The sequence below is a fragment of the Plectrocnemia conspersa genome, unplaced genomic scaffold, assembly GCF_051122295.1.
Source record: "Plectrocnemia conspersa isolate PC_06_02 unplaced genomic scaffold, ASM5112229v1 ptg000001l, whole genome shotgun sequence".
NCBI classification, from domain to species: domain Eukaryota; kingdom Metazoa; phylum Arthropoda; class Insecta; order Trichoptera; family Polycentropodidae; genus Plectrocnemia; species Plectrocnemia conspersa.
This window is the reverse complement of record NW_028277165.1, coordinates 6,192,055-6,212,641: the sequence shown is the minus strand read 5'-3', so window position 1 is coordinate 6,212,641 and position 20,587 is coordinate 6,192,055. Positions and strand designations below refer to the sequence as shown.

Below are 20,587 nucleotides of genomic sequence, written 5' to 3'. Positions count from 1 at the left end.
TAATACATACAAATATAAACAAGATAAAACAACAGACACAAATCACCTCAACAGGTGTGCATTGTCCCATACGAATTGAACCAAAACTTCATAAGTGCAAGAGAAAATGTCAATATTACTATGGACAGAATTGAGCAGATAAATGGCCTTGGCCAGAGAAGAGTTGGCAAGTGCTCCAGTTCTACACTTAACAGGTAAGAATAGTGGACGCGACCGAGAACTATATCCACCTTCAGGAGCCCACATTTGAAGCTGCTCGAGCACTGAAGGATTGTCTACGATGCCCTTGAGCAATTTCCAGAAGTGTTTAATTACATAAACACTTCTGCGAGTCGACAAAGAAACGTATCCCAGGGCTCCCAAAATAAAAGCACTGGGAAACAAGAACGGATAATACCCGTATTCCTTCAAGTATAAATATCGAAGAAATTTACGTTGTACTTTTTCCAGCTTCAATTCATTACATTGACTCATTACGCCTGGGATCCAAATGATGGAGCTAGTTTCTAGTATGCTGCGGACTAGAGTATCATAAAGAGTGCGCAATACTAAAGTATTCCTAAAGTAACGCGCATTTCTCAAGATAAAACCGAGCATTTTTAAGGATTTGCTATGAGTCTCTGCAATGTGCTGGCTAAATTTCCAACGTTCTTCGAAAGTCACTCCTAAATCCTTAGTTGAAGAAAACCTTTCCAGAAAATATCCACCTAGATGGTATGAATATTTTGCCGGCGTTAACGACCTTGAAAATGAAATTGTGTGACATTTCTTTACACTGAAAGGCAATTGGTTATAGCAAGCCCATTTCCATATAGAGTTGAGATCCTCCTGTAGGTCGAGGGAATCAGAAATCGAATGCATTTTCTTGTAAATTTTCAAGTCATCTGCATATAATAAAAAATCTGAATGCTCTATTGCTGTTTCTATGTCATTAATGAACAATAAAAACAACAATGGACCCAAATTGGATCCTTGAGGTACTCCAGTAGGGGTCTTATATCGTTCTGAAAAAGAGTTATTATACTTGACGAATTGATATCTATTGGTCAAGTAATTTGAGAATAGATTTATGAGATCTTCAGAAAACCCAAAATTAGATAACTTTTTTACAAGTAAAGCATGGTTAACTTTATCAAATGCTTTTTCAAAGTCTGTGTATATGACGTCCACTTGTACACCAGAGTCCAATGATTTTGAAACATAGTTAGACAAAACCATTAGATTAGTGACAGTGGATCGAGATTTACGGAAACCATGTTGTTGGTCGAGAAGCATACACCTGCAATGATTAAAAATGTATTTATGCAAAACAATTTCAAATAATTTTGCAGGTGATGAGATCAAAGCTATTGGCCTGTAATTGTCAATCTGAGATTTGGGACCCTTTTTATGAATCGGAGTGACTTTTGAACATTTCCACATTTCTGGAAAACAAGAGGATCTCAAAATTAAATTAAATATAAATTTTAGAGGCTGTAAAATACCAGACTTGCATCCTTTCAGAATGTAGTCTGGAATAAAATCTGGTCCCGAGGTAAAAATGGACTTTAGTCTGCTAAATCCATATTCCATATCAACCAAACTAAAGGTTTTGATTGATAACAAAGATGACCATGAACGATGAGTCTCATCGTAATTAGAATTAAACTCTAAATGTGACCCATCATTATGGTATACGGTTTGAAAATACCTAGCAAATCCATCTGCAATCTCTTCAGAACCTTCAAAATTGATGTTGTTCCAACTCATCGATGACAGTAAGGATTGGCCATTGCGTTTTGAGTTAACGAATTTCCAAAATTTTTTCGGATCTAAAATTATTGACTTTTCACAGTCTCCAATATAGTTTCGATGGCAATCGCAAATCATCAATTTTGCACGCGATCGCAGAGTACGAAATTCTTCATAGATGAGAGAATTTCGTGTTCGTTTCCAGATTTTATGTATGACATGTTTCTTTCTAAGAATTGTAATTACCTCATTCGAGAACCATATTGGATAATTTATAAATGCATTCGATCTGTTGTGGAATCCTTCTCTCTGCAAAGTGATTTAGACTCTCTGTGGAGATGGGCTTTAGTTAACCGTCTGCCCTTTAGTGTCGGAAAGTGCCATACTGTGTCATTTTCTCGATCCCATTCGCCATCAGCTTATTTCTACCATCTAGGTGGTAACATTTTGATTAGAGAAACTTCCACTAAAGATCTCGGAATCACTTTCGAGAGCAAATGGAGGTTCTCTCTACACATACACGACGTCTTTGATAAATCTTCCAAGATGCTCGGCTTTGTTATGAGGAATGCCTTTCACTTTGACGATCCGTCAGTTATTCGCATCCTCTATGACACCTTAGCTCATAGCATTCTTGAATCAGGATCTATAATTTAGAATCCCCGAATAGCCAAATATTCCCTTTTAGTGAAAAAAATTCAAAAAAGGTATTTAAGATACCTTTACAAAAGAACATTTGGTTTTTATCCGTACATATATCCCAGCGCCTTTCTTTTAGGAGCGTTGGGATACGATTTGCTGAGCTCTCGCAAAAAGTTGTATGTCGCTAAGCATTTTTTCAAAATACTTAAAGGTGCTGTCGATAATCCAGCTATTCTCGAGGAATTCCAGTTTCCGGAACATTTTCGAGAATCACGATCGCGTCCTCTTTTGATTTCCGCTAGGGCTAGGACGTCCGCACTTGCCGACTCCCCAATAGCTGTGGACATCCGGCTCCCTAATACGCTGGCACTACATATTGACCTGTTTAATGTTAGCTACGAGGAGCTGATCCAATTTTTATCATTTAATTTTAATATTTTATATTTTTTTTGTTATGTTTATTATTTTTAAGTATTGTTTTATTTATGTATATATACTTTTTTTTTGTTTTATAAATTTAAAATTTGTCTTAGACCATCTTGGCGCATTGAAGTCACGATAAAGTGTAGTAGTATAAAATATATGAAAAAAAAAGGTTTGTCGGGCCATATACCTGCCCTATAACAGTACGCATTCATTGCAAGTCGAGTCAATTATTATTTGTCAATTTACTGAAACATTACAGAACAAATCTAATGATAAAATCAAAATCAGCGTTTCATTTTAGTACAAAATATATGTATATCGTACTTATGGGGATGGGGGAGCCATACTTTCGTATGTACGTAATAATTAATAAATAATAATGTTTTCATTGGCTAATCATTTTAATTCTTATTTCGCTCTGGCACATAAAATACTAAAATATCTCGTAAATTTTTATTTTTTGTAGATTTCTCACAATTTACTTATATTTTGTATTCCTTATTCCTAAAATATTTTTGCGCTCTTATGACGTGCTCTCTTTTGTCAAACGCTCATATGACTGTCTGCGCATTTGACGCACGCTATTTTGTTACAGCGCTACTTTGGTAAACTCTCTTATGACGCAGCGCTTATAATGCAGCGCTCTTTTGACGCAAGTCTATTTGTCCGCGCTCGTTTGTGACGTTGCCATTAAAATGTTATAATATATAAAAATTATTTTAAAAGCTTATGATTTTTTTTTAACTAAAAAAGGTTTGCGCATGTTTACACAAAACACCTGTAGCTTAAACTAAGGCAAACTGCATAATGCTTCGGATTTGGAAAGCTTTGTTTGGTGAACGTGTAGCAGCTGCCAAACGGCTATCAACAGGTTTTATGTGCGTCGTAACGGGCCAATAAATATTGTAGTATAAGAGCAACAGTTTATAAAACAGCAAAAAAACATAAAACAAACAAGGTAAAATGTCTTATAGTAAATTTGTATTACATTTAAGAAAATTGTATTTTTATAATTAATTAAATCATACACTAAATCTGTTCTTGAAAGTTCTTAGAAAAGTTATTTATCTGCTTTATGTAAGTCAATATATTAATTTATTTCTAATTAAAAATTAGAACAGACTTAATTCTCTAATCCAGTTTTTTTTATAATAAAATCAATCTGTGTTTTGGTCATAATATTATGTGACCGAAGAAATAGTGTTCTAATTTATATAAAAATAATTTATATCTTTTCTTTTCTCAAACGATATTATTTGCAAGTTAAGATACAGTACTTTATTGGCATATATATATTTCTTCAGAGTTTAAAGTCAAAGGACAAAATTTGAGTTTTCATTAGTTGAATGTAACTGACATCGCTCTGCTTTTCAATATAACAATTAATAGAGATACACTACCTAACAATATATAACAAAGTTGAATTATTTTGGTGTTTTTCGTGCAAAAAAATAAAATACTAATTTCACATTCAGATAAAAGCTAAAAAATATAAATGTGTATAATTTTGGGTAATGAATGAAATCCTGGAGCTAGGCTGGCAATACTGAGGCGGAGCGACAATAAGTTGTTGCTTTGCTTTTATTTTATCTTGTATCATATTGGTTATCTGTCAGATAAAAAAAATATAAATAGAAAAAATATTATTGTTTCATATAATTGCCTTTGTTATATAATTATTCATTACTAAATTACTATTGAAATGTTAAACGTTGACTTTGCAAAAAGGAAATCACACTTGTTCACCGGAGTTAATCGGATCCAAGTTGGGTGAACGAGGTGAGGGGTTTATAGAGAGGCCGCCTTTCATATGCTACAAATGCAAATCGGAAGAGCCGTTTCATGTTTATGCCTTTATTGGCCTTTGTGCTCCAATTTGCGTCGCCTTTGATGCACAGAGTTCCGACGCTTTTCGCAGCAAATAAGCATAGCGAGCCGCGCTCTCCTAAATTCGTTCGGGCCGCGGAATTAAATAAAACACCCCTGCCTCGGCAACAGATAAAAACACGACCAAAAGAGTGACGGCGAAAGTGCTCGTCTATTTTGCCGTCTCGAAAGCAACTTTTAATGGAAGGTTGAATTTTTAAGTGACCGTTTTAATTTTGCATCTTCGCGTCGTTAAGCGACGAGAGGAAGCCGACCTGAGGATGGCAAATTAATAGAAGAGGAAATTTTTCAAAACTTTTACTGCGCTTATAATGAGCCAGTCAGGGTGGGCTTTCATTGTATATTTTTAAATAATGAAAAAAATAATAAAAAAAATTGCATCATGCAAGATAATGTTTAAACAATTCTTATGTAGAATTAGTAGAAAAGATCCTCAAAAGCAAATCGTGAAGAAAAAATGCACATAAATATTATAATTTTTAAGTATGGCAATAACATGTGCGTGCAAAACTACTTCTCAGAAATAGATAAAAGAAGTGTTTGTAGAAAAAGTTTGATTTACTAATATAAATTTTATTGAATTGTCGCCATTGGATGGTCTGCCTTAGTCATTACAAGCTTAATTCTTAAATGACTTGATACTGAGACTTAATCTTTGGCTAAATACGCGCATAAATTTGAAGCAAGGTTAGAAAAAGACCGTATGTATAAAAATAAAAGCATAGGCCCTTACCCATTATCATCTTGTAGGTTAAGCATAGTCGGCTGTGCGCCAATTAAGAACTTTACTTCCCTTTTCGACTTAAGCCGTCACGATCGACAACTGCGACCAGGTTTCTTGTCATGACTAGTATTAATGTTCTCTCGGTGACACTATCTATGCTGGTATTTTAGGGGGCGTAGCCCTAGGGGTGGTTGATCTCGCGGCCAATGAGACTCTTGTGTGAATCTAAATGGACTTTTTTATTAAGTTATATTTACATGTGACAAATGGACGATTACGGTGAAAGTGGCGCAGGTGGTGATGGCCGTCATGATGCTCTGGGCTCTTGTGGCTGCGTACCGCGAGTGTCAGGTGTGTCTCTTCGAACGGCTAGTAGTTCGGGAGTTCCAAGAATGATCTTCTGGTCTGTCGGTGAGGCGCGTGGCTGGTTCCTCCGGATGGCTGTTGGTAGATCTACTGAGTCTCAGGCTGTCTGCTTGTCTCTGCCCTCTCCTCATCAGAGTCCGGGCTTATATCCTTTAGGGGTTGCACGCTTGCTGGCCAATCGCGATTGTGCATCGATCTCTTAGTCAATCGTTGCAGTCGCTTCGTAGAACTCGAGAAATCGGATGTTGCATTTTCGAAAGCGAGTTTTTTGCTTGTCCAGACTTTTGAATTGTTCGGAAAGGGCTTGCAATGTGGTGATTGATTGCGTCCGTACCGTTTTGTCACAAAAGGGATTCTCTTAACGACTCGTGTTGTGTGGTCAAAAGAAATCTCTCTTGTGCCATGATATTTGTCTCATTGTTAATGCACAAACGTTTTTGGTCACGGTCAACAACAATGAGTATCTTAATCAGGGCTTTAAATTATATAAGGTAGTTTTGAATTAGACATTAATTTTCGACAAATTGTCAAAAAATATTCTATAGCTGCAAGTCAGAATTTGGCGAAATGCCTTTATTTTATAAAACTATGTTTTTTATGCAGCTAAGTTTCGTAATTTGGCTTAATTATTAAAATTTTGGATTTTCAGTCTTTTTTTTTGGCAGACATTTTAGTTATTTTCGTTTGAAATTTTGTATGCGATTCTTATAATTTCACACGTATTGCAAGAAGAGTTTGATTTTATCAGCATATATTGCTTAAATACTTTTGTGTTTTTGTCTAAAGCTTTGTTGTAAACATGGAGCTCTGTTGTGACAGTATGCTCAAATGCTAGTGATTACAAAATTCATTTTTTTTTCTAGATAAAAAAAAAACGAAAGCACATAATATATAGGTCTGTGAGGCATTAATTTTCTAAATTTTGAAGATGGTGAGGAGTAGCTGAAGGTGGACTGCCGTGTTAAATGTACTGTCAAAAAAGAAGTCATTGAAAGCACGTCGTCATAAAAGGCTTGAAAATAGGATGCTAAGAAGTTGATAAATGACTATGTTTCAAAAAACAGGCCCACAAATTAAAAAAATCATTAGATAAAGTTTCTTTTATATGTGGTTATGTCGCAAAAGCTCTAGAAGCACAGTTTCTGAGGGTTACAGCCTCTTTGAGACAAAGTTGTTTATGTAAAGGGAAAGATTATTATTTACTTTATCTAAGCTACCTGTAATCTAATAGGGTGTAAATAGAATTTTCGCAATATTCATTGATCAAAGCGAGTTGAGAAAAAAAGTGGAAAATAGATTTTATATAACAGTATTTTACCAATAATTAATTAAAAAGCGAGTAATTTAAAAATAAATATGTTTTCTATAAGTCAGATTATGCCACATTTTCCTTTGTATTGTATAATCCAGATTTTTTGTCAGCAAACATAAAGATTGTTCTTGTTGTCAGTAAGTTTGAAGCTTTATTGTTAACATATACAGAGCTTCATTGTGACAGCAGGCTTGAGTAGGACGTCTTTACAAAAATATACATAAGTATTTTTTTTCAAAATAATAAAAAATATATCGTACTGATGGAGCAGTAAAAATAAAACATATTTATTGTGCTTAGTCAGAAAAAAATAATCAGCTAATATTTTAAAGTAGAACTTTTAGTGATAATAGAGGTTCTAGATTTTTATTAGACGCTTTTGTGATTTTTTAGAATAGGAGGAAAGTGCTTTATTGTGTTCTTTTTTTCTAATAGTAAATGGGCATTTTACACATTAGGTTAGGTTCACTAGTTTATTATAAAAAAATATGACACTTGCCAAGTATGATCTCAAAGCTTTAAGTAAAATATAATTAGGGACAACAATAGTTGCTCGGTCCTACTTAGTTTAAAATAGATAAATTGTAAATCCAGATAGAATCCGAACATAAGATAAATATTTCAGATATATCTGAAAGGGATTTATAAGCAATAGTTTCAGATTTTTATGTGTCGTTGCATCTTCAGCTAAAATTATACTATTGTATGATATTTTTTAAAGACGCGTTTCTGTCTGGGCAATTTTCAAAAGCGCCATAACAATCAAGGATCAATTAGGACTAAAATCTGTTCGTCGATTGGCTGCCGCATCACCCCAGCGCCTTAAAGCGAATCCAAAGCCTTAAATAGATTCTTATAACACATTCGAAGCTGTCCCTTCTGCCCCCCGCATAATCCAAACGGATTAGAGCTCAACACCCGGCCACCCCGTCCCAACTGAAATAATTAACTACCGGGCGGAGACTGCTGTGTGGTGACTGCTAGAACTTTCCAATCGTGGGGTGGTCGTGGCTGGGGGAACCATGACACAGAGAGAAAGCATGATTAAACACGCCTTTCGTACGTAGTAGAATCGCGCTGCCGTAAAGTCAATCAACAAAATTTATTCGCCCCCCAGTGCCACTCGAAATGAATTTATCAATTAATTTAACATTTCCCCGCAAGGCATTGTCTCTGTCTCCCCGTAAGGCTTTCGGCAAGGGCTCGCTCAACCGGAAGGATTACTTTGCTGGCTACGTTTGACAACCGGAAGGTTCCAATTTTTCAAATTGACCCCTTCCTGGCGAGGCTGGGAGAACGCTTTGAAGTAGAGGATTGAATCTTGGTACATTTGCCTAATTGTTGCTTGCTTTTTGATTTTGGACTATTATCCACGATCGCTGTTGATTGCTTATATTTTAACAAAATTATACTTTGCTAAGATAATTTGCACGACAATTATAAAATTGGCAGTTGCACGTTTGTTCATTGTCTTATGTTACAGATAGATCAACGTTATTTATTACAAGCTAGCAACCGCGTCTCAGTTTTTTTATTTAATTTTTTTTTGCTATTAAAGTTAATTTCAATCAGCAAAACAATATTAATATTTCGACTAATTTAATTGAACAATTATATTTAAATTAAAAAAACAATTTTAAATAAAACAAAGTTAACCAATATAAATTATTAAATAACCCGAATAAAAGTTATTCGCACGTATAATTTTTCATTCCATTACGTTACAAAGTTATGTGTTGTTAAGTAAAGAGTATTTTAAGAGTGAAAATATTTAATTTTTCACATACTAAAAATATTTTAAAGGGGTTCGAATGTATACGGGCATCATAATTGTGGCTTAAGCCGTATCAGAAAAAAAATGGTTAATTATTATAACGATATACATAAAAGTTTTTGCTGCCAATATATATATACCATACCAATCATATATTTAGATTCATTCAGTCTCGTAATTTTTAAATGTGTGGAAAAAAAATATATATATTTACTTCATACAGAAATAATATTTTGTATTTGGAAACGTATAATTTAAAGAGGCACTTTTAATCGAAAAATCGAAAAAAAATATAAAAAAATTTCATTCAAAGAGGTGAAAATTTAAGGTAAAAAATTGGAAAATTATTTACAGAAACAACATCAGACATTTATAAAACTAAATTCTACTAATCCTGACTTTTTTAGTGTTTTTTGAACATAAAATTTCGAAGGTCATTAAAAAATTATCAGAGGGTGAATTTAATAAAGATTGCATGATTGATACAGCAGAATTAGTTTCGAATGCATTAGCTTATCTAAAAAAAAATACAAGACGTATCATTGATATTTCACAAAATTTATTATCTCAATTACATAAAAATCCTGAAAAGTTTGATTATTACGCATTAGCTTTACATAAAAGCACTTACATGCGGATTCTGCTCAATTTGCAATATTCATAAGATAAATAAACGATGAATTTTAAATGAAAAACGATGATTTTCTGGACTTATTGTTCCAAAAGAAAAAGATTTGGGGACCGTATTTTGAAAAAAAAATTTTTTTTACAATATATAAAATTAATAAAAATTAAGAAAAAAATTGTACAAATTTTTGTTTTGTACACAGTCGTCTTATTGCTTTTTATTATTATTCGTAGACAACACAATAAAACATTAGTGTTAGTTTGTATTTTTAGAAGTACTTGAATGTAAGGATGATTGTTTGAATGCTTCTTATAGTTTGAAACACAAAATATGCATAAATAGATGGATAATTGGTCATAAATGTCAGCAAATTAATTCGAAATTTGACGTGCTTGTTTATTAAATTCCCAAAAAAATTTAAGGACGACAATAATTACTACATCGTTTTTCAAAAATAATGTTCCGACTTTTGAATCGCAAAATTCGCAAGTATGTATTAACATTCAACAAAATATTACAGTCTAAGCTTAGCAATGAAAATTGATGGCATATAATAATGGCACAATTTTAGTAGTCCCTTATATATTATACATATGTATGTACATATACACAAAAAAGCTTAGTCGACTATATGGAAAATGTAGTTGTTTAGTTGGTCTTTAATATTCGTTAAAAATCAATATTTAATGGCATTGTCCTTATTATGATGGTTTAATTTGTAAAACCATAAGCGTGCATATCTAAATTGTTTTTTTAAAAATTTATCTAAATTTCATTTAATATAAAAGTTATTAGAAATAAATTCGTAGAGTCTAAATTGTAATTATTTTTTTAATAATAAATAAATATTAATATATATTTGTTATTTTCATCTAATTTTTAAATGATATATAATGAGCATGATACCCTGTTCCATAATAATATCATGTTCTAATTTAATTCATTCTCATAACTTTAATGCGATGTTATTTAGAGTATTAATTGCATCAATTATTTTAGCTCTCACCCTTTCTCGTTGTTAGTTAACATATTCCCAGATAAAATAGTTAATAGAGAGTATATTATGACAATTACCTTTGGTTTTCCCCTGTGGTCCTCCGCGAGCTATGATCTCTCCGGCGTCTTCCCTCCTCCACACCACTTTGGGTTTCGGATGCCCTCTGGCTTTGCAAACTAATTTTGCAGAACCTCCTTCCGGCACCATCATGTCCCCTGATGTCTCTTCGTATATTATATCCGGTGGGATGACAACTTCCAAATACGCCGTCTGAATAACACGCATGAAAAAAATAGTTTTTTTTATTGTGAATATATATGTTTATTACTAAATTGAGCCATAAATAACTACCATTATATAATATATTTTTAATTAAATTTTTATTCTACATTTTTTAAATATGTTCTCTATTTGTAGAACTTAATTTTTTTTAATATAAATTTTAATATGAATTTTATTTATAAAAAAAACAGCTGTTTTTTATAAATATTTATTAAAAAAAATTAATTTTAGTTTAATTAAAATTCAATTTGTCTACTTAGATAATAAGAAATTTATTAAATAACATATATATTTCATTCTTTCTCCTTTCTCTCAGGAACTAGGCATTTGGGGAAAATATAAATAAAAATAGCATGTGGACAGTTGAGGAATTTTTTATAAAAGTTAAATTATGGTTTTTATCTTTATATTATTTTACTATAATTATTAATGGTCAAGATTTTGCATATAAAAAATAAAATCTTTTTAATTATACATTTTTAAATTTTATATTTTGCTAAATAAATTTCTGCAAAAAAGATACCTCAATTTCTGACTTTGTTTCTGTTTAAAAAATGAAATTTATTTTTAACTTTTTACTATAAATGTCTAAAAATTTATCTTTATTTGACTCTTAATGTCCTGTTATTATTTATTGAACAACATATTTTAATGTCCTGTTATTATTTTTATTATTGATTGTTATAAAATGTTAATCAAATTGAGCGATTGAGATTTTAAACTATTTAACATACTATCAAAATGTATTGCTATAACATATTAAAAAATACTATTTTAAAGGCCAAAATAAAAATTTGTTGACCTAAAAACGAGACTCGATTAACCTGGCTATAAGTCACTACAAACATTAAAAGTATATACTTCTACATTTTAATTAAAATTCAGAGATAGACAAACTAAGGTACATAATAATGTTTTGAAACACCTTATGCCTTTTGAAAGTGTGCTTTTTATACATTTTTTATCATTTGATCAAGTTGCCGTGAATGTCAAGATTCACAGCAAGTTGAAAAAAATAAGTTGATCAATTAATGAGGTAGTTGACCGAGATATTCTAAAATTAAATTGTTTGCCATCTGAAATACTATTAAACTATAAATGGTTAAATATAATCATTAAGGATTTTTATGGCTCAATTTAGATTGTTAATGGAAATCTATCATTACCTGCATTTTCATGGGGTCCGTATTAACTTGGCACATATACTGCCCCCTGTCTTCTCTCTTGACGCCCCTTATGTTCAGGGTCCACGTGTTGTAGTCGTTGTGCGTTACCGACAACCTGGCATTGTTCGTGATGACGTGTTCGTGAATCGCCAGTATAGCCTTCGTATCTGCCTTGATCCAAGCGACCTGCTCAGCATCACCAGGATTGACGACGAATTTCGTTGGTTTTTGAAATCAAACGAGTTTTAGACGGGCCACACTGTATGATTTTTTATTTTAAAACTAACGAGAAAGTCATGTTCTTATTTATCGTTTATTTAGCAAAGTAGTTCAAAAGGTTTTGTATATATTTTTCTGTCCGCCACAGAGCATTGCACATATGCGTTCTGAAGATAGAAATGTTTGCGAAACGTTAAATAAAAATATGAATCATATGTTGATTTTTAATTTTCTTTCGTGTATTTACTCTTATTTCAAATAGCATATAATAAAATATAGAGCTTTCTTAGTAATATATTTTTTAGCAATACAACTTCAATTTGTATAGTTTGAAAGAAAAAGCTTAATATTTTAATATATATACACATATTATTATATACCATATAAAAGCGATCATTGGTTTTATATACAATTATATATGTATCATAATAGATATAAATTATTATTACATAGCGTATTGTTATCAGAAATATGACACAATGATTGCTTCTACATTAGATCTTAATTGTCTATGCTTATAGATAATTACTGTACCTGTTTGTCCTTTGCTATAAAAATATATTAGTAAAATGTTATTAAAAAAGATTATTAGTATACATATAGTGAAATACACATTGCAATATTATAATATAAAAAAATATTTTTTATTTTATATTAGTTTGGAAATTTAAAAACAATACAGTATCTTATTCTGAAAAAAATATATTTGCGATATTAAAAATTAATATTTAGAAATTTTATATATAATGAAAAATCATATTTATTAAATAAATATATAAATATAATTTTTATTTTTATAAAAATTAAATATATTTTTTATTAGAGCACTAATTCTTAGCTGTGTTATAATGATGTCAGATAAATTAATTATTATATATTTAAAGGAAAAGATTTTATAAATAAATATATTATAGCAGCTTAATTAAAATAAAAATTGAATTATCTATACATATATTTTTTTATAAAATATGAAGTTAATAAATCGATGATAACTAAGAAATACAAACCTGATTGAAAAAATATGTCATTCACAATAGTGTTTAAAGTAGGATTTTTAAATACAATAAATAAAATATTTTTAATAAATATTGTTTTAAAGCTTTATGGTAGTTTTAAAAATATCATAGCTAATTTAAATTACTTTATAAATATATATATATATATACAAATATTTTATTTAGTTTAATTGACACAAAACCTATTCTAAAAATATAAGCACTAAAAAAGTATTTGAGAGATTGCATTTATTTTTGTGCTAAATAAACCTGCCGTAGAAAATATACTTTTAATTTATACATTTATTTTTTTAAATTAATTTACACTTTTAGAACACTAATTAATAAAAATATTTTATATACTGAATATTAAGATCCTACTTCTTCATTATTTTTTATTACATCTTGATTCCAATTATAGCATAATAGATTTTAAATATTAGCTGTCGATAAAAAGTAATTTCGATGATTTTTTATATTCAAGGATCAACACAGTGTGTAAACTGTTATATATAAAACATTTACTGCAGGATTATACTCTTAAGTCAATTATGACTACATTAAAAAATATATGTTTTAAATGTCAATTTGTCAAACACAAAATAAAAAATATTTTATTAACTTTAAAATTTGATAAATTCATATAAAGTTCCATAATCATTTGAAGATACATCAGGTGAATGAAACTGATCTATGAAAAAAAAATTTGCAAGAATAGGCTATTGCAGGATTAAGACTCTTAAGTCCATTTTTATTTTAATTTATTTTTGATTCAATCTTTCGTTGTAAGTTGTAACCTAACAGGCGTAAAGCCCTGTGCGTTACAATGGGATAAATCTGAGCTAACTGAGTACAAGTATGTATTAACCACCTGACTGAAAATCTGGAAATCGGTGATATTTATATTAATAATTATAAATTAATATGTGTAATATAATTTATTACCAATAGATGTCCCTGCAGCTAAACCCTTTTTTTTTATTAACAGCATATTATTTTATGAATAAAAATTTGAGTTATTGGCTGAGACGTCACAGATTCCATCCTTATGCTTATGAATAGAAATAAATAGACATTCTAAATGTCAATAAAACAAATATTAAATAAAAATATTTGGTATACTTTGTACTTTCACTAATAAATTCCAGAAAAATTGTATTGATAATTTGTTTAAGGGATCGATTAGGTTCATACAAGTGTTATGCATATGTATATAAATAAAAAATGTAGGATTTAGTTATTGCAAGCTTGAGACTTCAATGTGACTATGATCAAAAATAAATGTCTAATATAAAACTTAAAAATAACTAATTTATAACTTTCTAAATATTATTGATAAACTTATGAAAAAAATGATAATTGTTAAAGAATCGGTGAAGCGTATAAAACTGTTATGTATAAAATATTTACTGTAGGATTAAGACTATGATGAAAAATACAGAAATGTACTAAAATGTCAATTAGTCAACTTGAAGTCTTGAACTTTTACTAAATAGTAAAATAATATACAATTATATAAGGATCGATATACTGTATATAGGTTATGTTTTTATTATTTATTAATAATGAAACATTTTTTGATAGTAATAAAACATTAACTGAAGCAATTAGGTTACAAAAAATCAGAACAGATACTTTATAGTCCATTATGGTTGTATCTCAAAGATGCATATTTTATAAAATTTAAGCTTTTATTTTTCAATAAATATAATAATAAATATAAAATATTTTTTTGCTGCATATCTTGGCAATATTTGTAACTGAATAAGTAAAATTTAAGTTTGATTTTAATTCAGGTAAAAATGTTTATATTGCAATGTGTATAATTTTAACAAAGTAAATCGCCGACGCTCAATGGATTTTTTTATTGTTAATTTTAATCATATCTGCAAAGTTCAACAAGGTCCAATTTAAAGACGGGAAAACACGCGAAATTTGCTAATTATCATACAAATTTGCCGATTCAGTGTGTTTGCTCTAGCCAAGCAACTTTGTTTGTGAAATAAAGCTGAGCAAAGTAAAGATGAGAATATTAAATCGAAAAGTTTCCATCGGGCGCCGACGAACACAAGTCACAAGTAGTGTCGCTTAAATTTAACTTAAATATAAAAATTGCTTATACTAATATTAAATTAAATTTTCCTATAGATAGTTGTGAATACATTAACCCAACAATAAGTGCTCTTTTTACATTATACAAATAATGCAAGGCGTGTGCTATACAGATCTAAATAAATATACTCATCATAGACAGATTGATCAAATTAAGTGATTTAAGTGAAAGTATATTTATTTAGTTCCTTCAAAGACTATTATATAGTAGATGAATCAACGGGGTGTTTTTATTATTACATTATACATATATTAATCATACCAGTGTTCGCAAACCAGTGTGTGCATTTAGGTGCAGGTGCTAGAAAAGAGAGAAATAGGGTGCGAATCTCATGTGCAACTCGGTGCGTTTCATAGCATTTTCGTGCATTTTGGGTTTCAAAGGGACTCGTGGGAGATTCTTTTTTTTTCAAATAAAATTTTGTTGGGACTCGAATTAGATCAGGAAACAAAGGATAGGAGCAAAGGGTCTGACCAAAACGTTTCTCTCATTTTTTTCAAGCACGTTCATCATTATTCTAAACACGATGAATGTGCTATTGTGTATAAATATATTGGAAAATATTTACCTCGTTCACGACGATCTGCCAAATTGATCTTTTGAAATGTCACATACGAAATTTATTTTATTTTTTTTTATTCATGTGATATGGTTGTTGGGTATTGTTGTTTGGGTTAGAGTTGTGCCGCTACTGTGCTTTCGTGTTCGTGTGGTTTTTATTTCAATTATTACTCAAGCAGCGTGCTCAAGTGGGTGATTTATCATACAATGTGCAACGAATATAAAATAAATAAAAAAAGCGTCAACACTCTTCACAGCTATGTATATAGAACATAAGGTTGTTTTGATAGCGGTGAAAAGGTCGGAGTAAAAACAAAAGTAACAAGTGTTCTGTGTAATAATCTAGAAAAAAGCTCTCTCTCTAAAGTGCATTTTTATAAGAGAAAGGAGAGTGTGTACAGATACAGAGAAGCTGAAACAATTCTCAGTCGAAAGAGCAACTTTGGAAGTTGTTTCGGAAAGAGAGTCAACTCGGAAAGTGATAGTACACTGCTATGGACTATAGAACAAACGAAAGAGAAATGAAAAAAAGTTAAATTTAACCCTTAACTCGTAAACGTTTGGATTTATTTTTTATTTAATATAAAATACCGAGTAATGATAATATTAATAAAATTACTAGTGTACTTAGATAAAGCTGTTGGCTTATAATTCACAGTAAAACGGTCCAAATAAATTATATCGAGTAAACTATATAAAAATCACTAATTTACCAATATGTTATATGATAGTTATAAACACTTTACATTGGTAAATCATACTAATATTTTTTTTTTCTTAGAAGAATTTTTACAAAGAAAAAAGTTTTGTTATAGGCCGTTAAATTATGTATTTAACTCTTAAGTCGAAAGCGAAGTAAACGCTTTATGGGAAAGTCTAAGACTGAAGTGTCTGAAAGTTACGTGCAACAACTGTTTCATTTTTTGAATCTTAAATGTAATTAAAAAGTCTTATTTTTAAATAAATACATAATAATTATATTATTCGCATATTAAAAATATATATATGTATAATATTATTTTAGGGGGTATATATAATTTTTTTTTATATAATTATTACAATATTAGTATAATATTATTGTTCTATGCCGATGAACGGCGACGATACAAATGATGCACAAGCGACATATTATTATCATTTTTTTAATTAATTATATTTTAATTCGAGTTAAGGGTTAAAACATAAAATACGCAATCAATCACTTAACTCATATAAATATACAAAGCTTGATTTGTGTTTCATTGTTTTCTTCTTGTATTGCAATTTTTATTTCTATAGTCCACAATTTGAAAAATTAAAACGGAGAGTGGTGCTATTGCATACGTGGTTGTGGTGGCAATTTTTAATATCACCTAAGTGCTGTGTGCTCTAAGAGTGGAAGACAGTGGATGCAAAGAGATAGATAGAGTAGTGGTGGCGTAGGGAAGTGAAATATATAGTAGATAGATATACAGTGTGATAGATATAGACAGAGACGAGTGACGAGAGACGAGTGGTGCAGGGGCAGGCGGGTGCGAGTAGTCAATTGAAAGGGATACACACCCTGGCTGTGGCGGAGTCGCCACTCACCCTGTATCCTCCGAGGTTGTTCACCACACAGGTGAAGGTTGCGTCCCTCCCTTGGGCAATGGTCACGTTCTCCAAAGGGTAAAGGAAGTCTGGCTCAAAACCCAAAGCTGAAACAAAAAAAATGGTCACATGAATACGTTACGGCATAAGTGGCAGAAGTAGACCTTAAATTTATTCTATACACCTTTGCAGAACTGACTAGAAAGACAGCAAGATTTGCACACCATGCATTTATTTTTATTACATTGTAATACGCGTTTTAATTGTCACCCATATTGAATACACAATTTGTGTTTGAACTCAAAAAAATGTTGATAACGCTTGATAATTTCATTATTTTTTAAATAATTAAACATTTTTTTGCTTTTAGAAACAGTCGATATTTGTGTATGCTGGGAACTTGTGAATTAAATTCCATAGTAAAGTTAATTCATACGAATTTCCGATCGTCACGTGCGTCGGCGTATCAAGTAAACTTATTTTGCAAGTCGAAAATACATTGTGAAACAATATTTTTGGCAAATATTTAAATTTTTATTGAAAAAGTTATGCCCAAACATGAGTTTATAAATAGTACGAACGTTTCCAAGAGTGCCGCGATGACAATATAAATAACTTGCCTAGTACACCACCTATCGATAAAAATGTGAAAATATTAAAAATCACCGAATCATTATTTAAATGTTTTCTAAAAAAGTTTTCATTTTGTAAACTTCATGCAAAGTACTTTTTGCTTGCATTATGACCGTAAAATAAAAAATAGTTTTAAAACTGTTAAATTTAAAAAATAGCATTGCAAAAAAAAACATTAAATATTTGTAAAATTTAATTGCTGGTTAATTATATTTATTTCAAACACATCTTAATATTTAAAGAATAGAAACAAATGTACGTCAAAAAAGAGGCACGTCAAGTTTTATCTAATGTCAAGGTTTTCTTTACTATTTACTGTCTTTCTTTATAACAGTGTCGTTCTCTATGAACTATTATTATTAGACCGTACAGTCAATAAATAATGCGTTCATAACGTTTGTTTGAGACAATTCGAAGACAGCTTGACAGTGGGCCCTTATTTCTACTCTCTTGGAAATCTCTTTTGAAAATAATGATGGGTGGCAATTAGACACAGATTGAACCGCTGCAGTAGTATTGTTTTTAATATGGTTAACTTTAAATTTAGAATATAAAAGTGAACGGTAGATGAGGCAGCACCCTAGTATCTATCCGTCAAAGTTCACCGATTGAATGAATTATTTCGCTACAATTTTAAATTAAAAAAATATTTTTGCTCAAAACTTTGAATATTTTGCCATAAATTATTTCAGCAATGTCGGGTAAATTGTTTAAATAATGTTTTTAGTGCTGAATTTTAATGCTTCTCATTTGCTTTATTATATGAATATGTACAAACATGTGGTAAAAATGATTTTAACTCACATTTAAAAAAAATCATATTAATTGGGTCTTAATTAATTTTTGCATGAGTGCCCAAAATTTCTAGTTGCGCTGCTAAATTAAGCTAAAAATGACACTGTTGTAATGTAGCAGATATTTATGCTATTGTAGATTAAAGGCACAATAATAAAACATTATTTAAAAGATAATGCCAAATAATCCATTCCTTTGGATAAAACGTTATTATATAAAAAAATCCTTTATTTATATAACTTTGATTTTTCAACAAGTATACCCAAAAAATAACACTGATATACTTTGAAATATAAACGAAAAAGAGTTTGCTTTTAAACCCTATACCGAGCAATATCACTTAATGAGAATCTGCAATACACATGATATCATACATGGCAGCTTCTTCGGGATCATTCACGAGTTTCCAGAGAGGCAAGTTCAGGTGTGCTAAAAGGGTAAACTAGGTGTATGATATGCATCTGAGAAGTAGCAAAACCACTTATCCACGTCTTGGTTGATACAGTGTCACATGCATTCGCGGTAACTTCGCACAAATCAGACGAAGCACTCCTCTAGGATAACATGCAAATAAGCGATACAACACCTTTAAATGTCACACTATATGTATTATTATTATGCAATATGTTAAAATGTAAAACTATATTTTTACAAAGCTTATTAAAATGTGTTATTAATTTAATTACGCATTATTGTTTAACTGTGCTATTTGAAAGGTGTATCGACAGTATTATTTTCATGTTTTATGTATTATTTTATATGTAAGTGTTCTTGAACAAGATCCATTCCTAATTGTAAGTAAATAATATTTTCTTCAAATATTTCATTAAAAGATCCATAAGATGTCTGACAACATACTCAAACGATTGATAAAGCAAAGCACTGTCGTTTCGAAAACATACACGCGACAATTAACGTAATTAGACCGCGTTTCGATTGCTCATTAAAAGGTGAATCTCCCGGCCAAATTGGCGAGGTGTTCCCAATTAGGGAATCTGGAATAAGGAACTACGAGAGCGGCGGCCCCAGCAGTCGGTTGTGTGGATATAATTATTTCATGGCTTCTCTCTCGCCGTGCAAAAACACAACCGCGTGTAAGTGGTCTTTGTACCTATGTATGTGCCCCCTCTCTCGCTCCCTCCCCGCGAAGGTTAAATTCAAATGCATTATTCATAATTGTCTGTCTACAAACTTATGTACTCGTATAATATTCTCTCGCCCCGGCCGATACTTATCTCGGCGCTTATTGCGCGACTCGCTCCCATTATGCGCCGTCTCTTCTAATTTGCTTTCCTTTTGAGCTTATTAAATTTGTACACGGTCGCAAGTTACACAAGCAACGCGTAGAATTCTTCACCAGCACCAAACGAGTCGATTATCGATTGGTGTTTGCGGTTAGGTGTTATTTTTAGCGGTTAAAATTAGCGCGCGCCACTGTTGTATAGTAGTGCATTGTAGTTATAAAATCATTTTAATTGGAAAACTCAACTTATATAAATATAAGTCTAATTTTAACTTATTTGACGTGGAGTACGATCAAATTGTTGAGCTTGTAAAAGTTCGAAATACAGATGTGATTGATAACATTTATTTCTTTATTTAAATTATGTAATATCAAGAGCTGTCGGTACCTCACTATCGTGAGGTACCGCAGCTAGTGAGTGTGTGTGAATAACGGACGCTCAACTTTTTGGGTTTTTAATATTACTTTTGTTTCGCTCTGATTTTACTAAATATATTTTTTGTTGCTAATTAATATTTAAGCCA

The 20,587-nt window shown here is 30.8% G+C and overlaps 1 protein-coding gene across 1 annotated transcript in view; it reads right to left on the bottom strand.

Moving 5' to 3' along the window:
• Positions 1-20,587, bottom strand: part of LOC148238556 (lachesin-like) — a 108,886-nt gene that overhangs the window by 30,751 nt on the left and 57,548 nt on the right. The window contains exons 3-5 of the mRNA XM_088183212.1: positions 17,366-17,499; positions 11,936-12,121; positions 10,565-10,757 (exon numbers count right to left, since the gene is read on the bottom strand). Of these exons, the coding sequence (XP_088039338.1) occupies positions 10,565-10,757; positions 11,936-12,121; positions 17,366-17,499 (513 nt within the window). The remainder of the gene's footprint in view (positions 1-10,564; positions 10,758-11,935; positions 12,122-17,365; positions 17,500-20,587) is intronic.